Here is a 9562-nt window from a genome sequence, read left to right as displayed (position 1 = left end):
CCCCCCCCCCTTCTCTCGCCCTCTCTCTCAATTTTTAATATCCTGTTGCTTTATTGGCATGACAAAAAAATCCATTTGAGTTGCCAAAGCATAAGAACAATCACACATATAAACAACAACAATAAGCAAATCCAACTGATATAATAATACAAGTGAACAGGATACTTATGATATAATTACAGATACTAAACAAATTATCTGCATGTCCCTCAAAGGGTACCTCGAAACAATAGAAGAAATAAAAACAGTAAAAAAAACAAAAACTCTCTCTCTCTCTCTCTGTCTGTCTGTCTGTCGAGAATACTGAAAAAGACTTGACGGTGCGTTTTGCGTTTCTCACCCAGCGAACACGTTTCTGTCTAAAGCTCCACTTAGAGGAACATAACATAAAAACAGCAAGGGTTAGGGTTAGGGTTAGGGGGGTTAGGGTTAGGGGGGTTGGGGTTAGGGTTAGGGGGGTTAGGGTTAGGGGGGTTAGGGTTAGGGGGGTTAGGGTTAGGGTTAGGGGGGTTAGGGTTAGGGGGGTTGGGGTTAGGGTTAGGGTTAGGGGGGTTGGGGTTAGGTAGAGAAAGTTATCTCGATAGGGTTAGGGTTAGAGTTGGGTTAGGGCTCGATGCCGACGCTCGTATTTACCTAGTGGTCGTGAAGCAGCGTCCGCCCACGTTGAGCGTCAGCCAATCAGTGTGAGTCTGGTCCTTCTCCAGGTCTGCGGGGTCGTCCTGAGGATCTACACACGGGTAAAAAGGTACAGCAGGTAAACTGGAGGTCAATCAGAGACACATGTAGATATCTTCTCTCCTATTAACCCTCATGTTGTCCCCAGGTTGTCCTCATGTTGTCCCCATGTTGTCCTCATGTTGTCCCCATGTTGTCCTTATGTTGTCCCCATGTTGTCCTTATGTTGTCCCCATGTTGTCCCCAGGTTGTCCCCAGGTTGTCCTCATGTTGTCCCCATGTTGTCCTTATGTTGTCCTTATGTTGTCCCCATGTTGTCCCCATGTTGTCCTTATGTTGTCCCCATGTTGTCCCCATGTTGTCCTCATGTCCCCATGTTGTCCCCATGTTGTCCCCATGTTGTCCTCATGTTGTCTTCATGTTGTCTTCATGTTGTCCCCATGTTGTCCTCATGTGGTCCTCATGTGGTCCTCATGTGGTCCTCATGTTGTCCTATATCAATGTTCTTTTAAATTCCCCAAAATAACATGATTGATTCCACCCAACGCTCTTTGCCAAGTACAAATCTCTACTTTCATTAATTTTGGGGCGTCTTATTCAATTTTCTAGCATTTGAAAAAAAATTGAAGTGGTTTTGAAATAGTATTGAGTAAAAGTTGACGTATTCCATATTTAAAAAAAAAATCACAATGGAATAGTAATTTCAGTAATTAGATTTTTTACTATTTAAATTATATTTTTCTTTTGGAATTCCAACTAATTTTTACACTGTTGTATTAATACTTTTACGTTGCCGTCTTACCTTCTGATGAATCTCCCTCCGATACGTACAGCACGTCGTCATCTCTGCAGAAACACACACACACAGTCAACGTGTCTTATATCACGCTCGGTGGAACGGACACTGCGGAAGGCACATACATACATACATATACACATACATATACATATATATATATATATACACACATACATATACATATACATATATGTGCCTGTGTGTATGTGTTCCTCTGTGTGTGTCTGTATTTGTGCGTGTGTGTATATGTGTGCCTCTGTGTGTATAACTGTCTGTATTTGTGTTTATGTGTGTCTCTGTGTGTGTACATGTGTCTGTTTTTGTGTTTAAGCGTGTCTCTGTGTGTGTGTGTGTGTACATGTCTCTGTTTTTGTGTTTAAGCGTGTCTCTGTGTGTGTACATGTGTCTGTTTTTGTGTTTAAGCGTGTCTCTGTGTGTGTATGTTTGTCTGTTTTTGTGTTTATGCGTGTCTCTGTGTGTGTATGTGTGTGTCTCTGTGTGTGTCTCTGTGTGTGTACAAAAAATAAATCCAGAGAGGAAAGCAGTAAACATCAAGGAATGAGTCTGCATTAGTATTCATAACAAAGTAGTAGTGCTTCTTTGTTTAGCAACATTTCAGGGATGGTTCATGCATAATTATATCATTTAGAAAGGCATTACAGACGGGGGATGTTTAAAGAAATCGACATTTGTGTTTGAAATACTTTTCAATTAGAATCAGCTTCCGGTCTCACCTGATTAACGTGACGTCGTCTATGAGGCCGCCGTTCCCGTTATGGACGCTAGAGGCTCGGACTCCCAGTTTAGAGCTGGCCACAGACAGTAGATCCTCCAGAGAGCCGTACACGGCCACCACCTGTGGATATAACCTTTTAAATCAATGGATATCACACCGAAGACATACACCAACTCACGTTAACGGTTCCGTAAAGCTAACAGCTTGTAATGCTAGCGGACGTGAGGGAACGTAAAGCTAACGTACGTTAGCCGTTGTTGTTTACCGTTAGCACAAAATCAATGCTAACGGCTAATTCACTGGTGTTAGCCTTAGCGATACAACACCGAAGACCTACACCAACTGACGTTAACGGTTCCGTAAAGCTAACAGCCTGTAACGCTAGCGGACGTGGGGGAACGTAAAGCTAACGTCAAAGCTAAACGCTAGCGGACGTGAGGGAACGTAAAGCTAACGGCTACGTAAAGCTAACGTCAAAGCTAAACGCTAGCGGACGTGAGGGAACGTAAAGCTAACAGCCTGTAACGCTAGCGGACGTGAGGGAACGTAAAGCTAACGTACTTTAACCGTTATTATTTACTGTTAGCAAAAAAAAAAACTGACATACATAACTGACGTTAACGGTTGCGTAAAGCTAACAGCTCCTAACGCTAGCGGACGTGAGGGAACGTAAAGCTAACGTCAAAGCTAAACTTACGTTAGCCGTTGTTGTTTATCATTAGCACTATATCAATGCTAACGGCTAATTCCCTGGTGTTAGCCTTAGCCATAGCCCGTTAATATTATACAGTCTAAGGTGTTAGCTTCCTGTTGTCAAATCTTGTAAAACCAAGGCTAATATAAGTTAAAACGATGTGCAGTTGAAAAGGTAAGACGTCTCACTTTAGTTTGACGTCATAAAATGACCTAAAAAAATCACAACTTCATTTATATTCGCATTTGAACTGATAGTGTGTGGTGTGGACACAGTTCCGTTAACCAACAGACCAAGCTAGCTAGCTAGCTAGCTACCTAGCTAACTATTTCCCCGGTTTTATCTTCCACAGCTTACCTTCCCATTTGAAGAGGTTCCGTTGACAAACAGTGTGACTCTCCTCATGGCAAAATTAAAACAACTACACTGTCAAACTGTCGTTATCCATAAAAAGACATTCTTTAAGCAACAGTGTGTTTCCTGTTTTCCTCTCCGCTCAAACGCCCAGTGAAGCGGAATAAGCCAATCAGCTTCCTAGATCAAAAAGCAACAGCGAATCAGTGAACCCGGTGGGCGGGACTTCCACATCCCCTCAAATCACTAACAATACTTTTTATTTACACTGTGTACATTTACTACTACTAGTACTGTATATAAATATAAATTCCCAGGTACTTACATTTTACTTCTATTTAATGCTACTTTACACTTATACTTTACTACATCTCAGAGGGAAATAGTGTAGTTCAAGTATATTTTGCTTACTTTACTTACATTTTGAACTTTTTCTTCTAATCTATAGTATTACTACTTCTACTCCAGTAAAATATCAGAGTACTTCTTCCAACATTGACATAACGTTTTCTGCTAGTAATGTTAACTGCAGATTTAACTGTATAATTGGTGAAAACTGAAATTTTAGTTGAAAAGTTGAAAGAAATAAACAAAAATCAGCTCTGGGTCCTAAAGTATAAATTAGTTTTGACAGTAAATGAGGTATAGTATTTTAAATAACACTGCATCATTCTTTTAATTTGTTGCAAGGATTAATCAAAGTTGACACTTGTTTTACAAAGAGCTTTATTCAACAAACGATTCCCCCAAGTTTTAAGATAAGAGATCCTTTTAACATCCACATAATAACTTGGAGGAAGTATTTAGAGTCCCAGAGCACGTTCATCTGGATAAAAACAGAGGACTTTATATTGAAAGAAGAGTGAGCAGGGACACGTTCAGCCCGACAGAACAGAGGGAAATGTGTATTAAACACGGCATTTAGATTACCACGAGTATTCAGACACGCGTCTACTGATCAGGTATTCAGTCTCTGTGTCGACGCTCTAACCTGCGGCTGATTTCTGAGGACTATGGTTACCTGGTCCTCAGGTCTCTGCAGGGTAAATCCAGACAGCTAGCTAGACTATCTGTCCAATCTGAGGACTATGGTTACCTGGTCCTCAGGTCTCTGCAGGGTAAATCCAGACCGCTAGCTAGACTATCTGTCCAATCTGAGTCTCTGTTGACGACTAAAACAACTTCTGAACGTACACACGTTCCACTAAACTACTTCCTTCCTGAGACTATTTAGCAGCGGCTCCTTACAAAGACGATTCTGATTGGTTTAAAGAAACGACAATAAACCAGAGCAGGTTTTTCTCCCATGCCAGAATGCTGTGTGGACTAGACAGACCCTCCTCCGCAGCGCTGGGGAGGAAGGTCTGGCGATGCGAGACTACTGATTGGGTAAAATCTGTGACACGCCTCAAAGTTTCACAAACAAGTCGTTCAACCCAGAAACCAAGACTGCAACCGTTGGAAAAAAAACACAATGTGGACTAGTGCATGACCCAAATCTCACAGATTAGAGAGACAAAGGAGATGTAAGTGTGTTTTAGTGTGTACATGTGGTCATGTGTGTGTAGGTAGATGTACGGTACGGTATGTGTATAAATAAGTGAAGCAGCACATTGTTTTGTATTGAACTAAAAGAGAAAAAACAGAAAAAAGGAGGCAGGACCAGAATTGATTTCTTTGTTTTTTAAACCTTCTCCTACTCCTTCGTGAACATGGGAATTTCTTATTTGATTCGCAATTATTTGGGATGATTGTGCTAAGATGTCTGTACAAACACACACACAGAGTATATACAGTATATACAGTATATATATATATATACACACTGTATATACAGTATATATATATATATATATATACACACTGTATATACAGTATATATATATATATATATACACACACACACACACACACACAGACACAGTACATACATACTTTATATATGTTTTTTACATGTTCAAAATAAACCCAATAACTAAGAAGAAAACATCTTTTTAGCTGTAGATCCTCGCAGAAATCACACTGTCATCATTTGAATTGACTTAATTTCAATATATTTCAATGAAAATGAGAATGATACAAACAGGATCATTCTCTCCCGTTTCTGTGAATCACAACATCAATCAGTCAAAATAATCACAATCAATTCCTTTCTCGCATCGTGCAGCAGCCCTGGTTTAGATGTCTGTAATACTCTCAGCATCTGTGTGTAAACCACACGTATCATCACGATGATGTAATGTCGTTTATTACATCGTGCAGCTCCGCCCCCACAGGGGCAAACCCAGTGTTTTGGCAGTGAACATGCCCCGGGAACTCGTGTTTTCAATCAGAAATCCATTTGAGCGTGGCGTATTTATTCATCTTTATTTTCAGACCTATAATAAAACATCTTAAACTTCTTATTTTTGCCACAAGAGGAAGTGCAAAACAGACAATCGCCCAATAACCACCACCCACTCAAGTACAGTACAACTGTGAAATGCTTTGTTCGGTCTCCTGGTTGTTCTGGGAGCTGTGGGAACATTTTAGATAGATAGATAGATATTATCGGCCGATATTAAGCATTTACCGATCTATCGGTATCCGCTTTTATAATTAAAAAAAATTAATTTAAATTAAATGAAATATTCACTCATCAGAATCATTTAAAATGACAAATAATCACTAAGCACAGAGTTCCTCCTGCGTGTCTCTGCGTCAGCCAATCACAATCATCGTTAGAGCTTGGTAGATGTATGCTGCGTGTTTATTGGCTCACTGACACTGACGTGATTTACTCCTTAGGTTTTGAAATAGGATATTGAACGATGAGGCATTTTTCAAAACTCAACACTTTAGAGAAATCGGTTGATAACAGTAGTGAATTGGGGACCGAGCCCTCCACACTGCGACCCTGTGTGTGTGTGTGTGTGTGTGTGTGTGTGTTTGTGTGAGCCATTAAAGTGACTTCAGTTGCATCAGATAACACGGATCAAAGTCCACAGTACAACTGATTGAGTTTGCAAGCAGCACCACCCTTTATACAACCATTTATAAAGTCAGCTGAAAGCCCGGACACGTACAGCCCGACCCAGTTCTGAAACATCTTTAAAATGTTAGACAGTCTTTAGAGTAGTAAAGTATGACGTAGGCCAGGAAATCATGTCTGCATTACCTTTATGTTACAGTCCAGTGTTTGGCAGACAAAGTGCTTCAGATAAGGCACATAACAGGGAGACAGTAGGATACACAGGGTTCAGGCTCAATTAGTGAGAAGGAATTAACATCAGACGCATCAGACATGCCCCCAACACACCAGGAGCAGGATATGCATCCTGGCTGGCTGGGTTAACATGATCTGTGTTAACATGATCTGGGTTACCATGATCTGGGTTAACATGATCTGTGTTACCATGATCTTTGTTAACACGATCTTTGTTAACATGATCTGTGTTAACATGATCTGTGTTAACATGATCTGTGTTAACATGATCTGTGTTAACATGATCTTTGTTAACATGATCTGTGTTAACATGATCTGTGTTAACATGATCTTTGTTAACATGATCTTTGTTACCATGATCTGTGTTAACACGATCTGTGTTAACATGATCTGTGTTAACATGATCTGTGTTAACATGATCTTTGTTAACACGATCTGTGTTAACATGATCTGTGTTAACATGATCTGTGTTAACATGATCTTTGTTAACATGATCTGTGTTAACATGATCTGTGTTAACATGATCTGTGTTAACATGATCTTTGTTAACATGATCTGTGTTAACATGATCTTTGTTAACATGATCTGTGTTAACATGATCTTTGTTAACATGATCTGTGTTAACATGATCTTTGTTACCACGATCTGTGTTAACAAGATCTTTGTTAACATGATCTTTGTTACCACGATCTGTGTTAACAAGATCTTTGTTAACATGATCTTTGTTAACATGATCTTTGTTAACATGATCTTTGTTACCATGATCTGATTTTGAATAATGAAATCCTGGAATGGATCTTTTAATATGTGCCTTTTCACCATGGATGTAGAATTAAAAACTCCTTTAATCAAACTTCGGGGGTCAGTTCTTAATGTAAACATGAACCTGCTGCATTATTAAAAGAGAGTGTGTGTGTGTGTGTAAGTGTGTATGAATGTCTGTCTGTGTGTGTGTATGTGTGTATGAATGTCTGTGTGTGTCAGATCGTGTGTGTGTGTGTGCGTGTGTCAGATCGTGTGTGTGTGTGTGTGTGTGTGACTGTCTCTCTCTGTGTGTGTGTGTGTGTGTGTGTGTGTGTGTGTGTGTGTGTGTGTGTGTGTGTGTGTGTGTGGGCAAAGTGTGTGTTAGTGTGTGGAGTGGATCCAAATCCCTGTTGCGGATACACAAATGTTCTTCCACTTGTGTTAACATTACATGATAGATAGGTACTTCATTCATCAAAGGAAAGGTTAGGTTGTGTGTGTGTGCTGCTTTCATGTAGCGTCGGGATAATTGGAAAACTGCATTTACACTGTGAAACAGGATATGTCTTGGTGGAGGTCGGCGCTCTCCGAGTGCCCTTAAGGGACATGTCTATGTGTGTGTGAATTTAACAAAATGGCAAATGTCCAGTAGTGAAGGCCGACGTATATAATGCCTAGAGACACATTAGACATCAAGACAACCAAAGCGTGGGACATTAGGGTCCAGGATGAAGACATACCGGAGTTTCTCTTCTACAGACACACTCTGACCCCCCCCCCCCCCCTCTACAGTAGAACTCACCTTTGTGTTTTTAAAGTTAAATACATTTAGCTTTTGAGCCACCATGTCTGCCCACACAGTTGTCCTTCTCTTGTCTCTCCACGCTGGTAAAACTATTCGTTTCCACTGTCCTCTGTGTCCTCCGTGTCTTCCTCTCCACCCTCGTTCTGTCCGTCTCTGTTCCTCTCGGGGTAGTTGAGGATGATGCGGCTGGTCTGCATGATGACCTGCTGCTGTTTGAAATACACCTTCAGAACTCCCTTAATCAACACAAACGCAACGCCGCCCTGTGGAGACAGAGGAGGACAAAATAATTAATTAAATGTCCAATATGTAATACTGACAGCTAGCGTTTAAAATGGTTACTGCAGTCAAAGTCACCCCCCCCATGTCCCCATGTCCCCCAGTCATTGCCGGGATAACCCTCATGTTGTCCTCATGTTGTCCTCATGTTGTCTTCATGTTTTCTTCATGTTGTCCTCATGTTGTCTTCATGTTGTCTTCATGTTGTCCTCATGTTGTCTTCATGTTGTCTTCGTGTTGTCTTCATGTTGTCCTCATGTTGTCTTCATGTTGTCTTCATGTTGTCCTCATGTTGTCCTCATGTTGTCCTCATGTTGTCTTCATGTTGTCCTCATGTTGTCTTCATGTTGTCCTCATGTTGCCCTCATGTCTCAATAGTATTGAGTAAAAGTTGACATATTCCAGTCTGTGATTATCATCAACATCCATTCCTTTAATTTTAGTCCCAATAATTCCTAATTTCTGCTTTTCTAACTCAAACATTAGGAATAATTTCCTATAAATGAGGTTTATTGACCATAAATTGCAAAAATGACTGTAAAACTAAAGTTAATAAGTTAGTGTTACGTAGTGTTAAACGTCAAAAAAAGTGACAAACAATGAAAAATGTGTTGAAAAAGGGACAAAAACGTAAAAAAAAGTTTAAAACGCAGATAAAAAAAGTTTTGATTTTCAATTTTGACTGGAAGACAACACAAGGGTTAAAGAAAGCTAAACCCAACGTCCCACCATGTCAATGTAAGCTTCACGCTAGTGATTCATTGAATAGTTGACAGCTAGTTGATTAAAATAAGACACATGTCCACGGATTCTTAAATAACAGACGGGGTGTATTCACCAGCACAGTGCGCTGCAGACTAGAGGACATCCGTCTGAACAGCAGCCGTCCCACCAGGCTGGCGATGGAGGGGAAGACCAGCGCTCCACACAGAGTCCTGGACACCGAGAGGTGGTCTCCAGCTCCGAACCCGTCTGCAGGGACTCGGGGAACGTAGCGCCGGGCACCTGAGAGAGGACACACAGTTCAGGGGGATTTGGGCTATGCTGTGTAAGTGGTGTGTGTGTATGTGGGGAGTACGTGTGTAAAGAGTGTGTGTGTTTGCTTATGTGTGCGTGTGAGCGTGTACCGTGTGTCAGATGCGTGTGGGTTTTCGTGGGGAGTATGTGCTGTGTGTATGGATACGTGAGTGTGTAGAGAGAGAGTGTGTGTGTCCGTGTACCATATGTCAGGTGTGTGTGTGTGTGTGTGTGTGTGTGTGTACGTGCGTAGA

The 9562-nt window shown here is 40.9% G+C and overlaps 3 protein-coding genes across 3 annotated transcripts in view; 1 reads left to right on the top strand and 2 right to left on the bottom strand.

The window, feature by feature from the left end:
* LOC117959755 (BTB/POZ domain-containing protein KCTD9-like) overlaps positions 1 to 3442 on the bottom strand; it is a 6948-nt gene extending 3506 nt beyond the window's left edge. The window contains exons 1-4 of the mRNA XM_034897034.1: positions 3262 to 3442; positions 2209 to 2330; positions 1478 to 1521; positions 634 to 727 (exon numbers count right to left, since the gene is read on the bottom strand). Coding sequence (XP_034752925.1) covers positions 634 to 727; positions 1478 to 1521; positions 2209 to 2330; positions 3262 to 3309 — 308 coding nt within the window. The 5' untranslated portion in view covers positions 3310 to 3442. The remainder of the gene's footprint in view (positions 1 to 633; positions 728 to 1477; positions 1522 to 2208; positions 2331 to 3261) is intronic.
* A 4373-nt stretch (positions 3443 to 7815) lies between these two features.
* Positions 7816 to 9315, bottom strand: LOC117959754 (E3 ubiquitin-protein ligase MARCHF5-like; the record flags this gene model as incomplete). Its single annotated transcript, XM_034897033.1, has 2 exons — positions 7816 to 8275; positions 9130 to 9315. Coding segments are annotated over 2 exons (360 nt in total), but the record flags the coding sequence as incomplete, so codon positions are not given.
* Positions 9316 to 9466: 151 nt separating this feature from the next.
* The window catches only part of LOC117959753 (E3 ubiquitin-protein ligase MARCHF5-like), a 4084-nt gene continuing 3988 nt past the window's right edge, over positions 9467 to 9562 (top strand). Inside the window, exon 1 of the mRNA XM_034897031.1 lies at positions 9467 to 9474. Coding sequence (XP_034752922.1) covers positions 9467 to 9474 — 8 coding nt within the window. The remainder of the gene's footprint in view (positions 9475 to 9562) is intronic.

Source organism: Etheostoma cragini, chromosome 16 (assembly GCF_013103735.1).
Source record: "Etheostoma cragini isolate CJK2018 chromosome 16, CSU_Ecrag_1.0, whole genome shotgun sequence".
Taxonomy (NCBI): Eukaryota; Metazoa; Chordata; class Actinopteri; order Perciformes; family Percidae; genus Etheostoma; species Etheostoma cragini.
The sequence above is the reverse complement of the archived record's forward strand: the minus strand, read 5'-3'. Positions and strand labels throughout refer to the sequence as shown.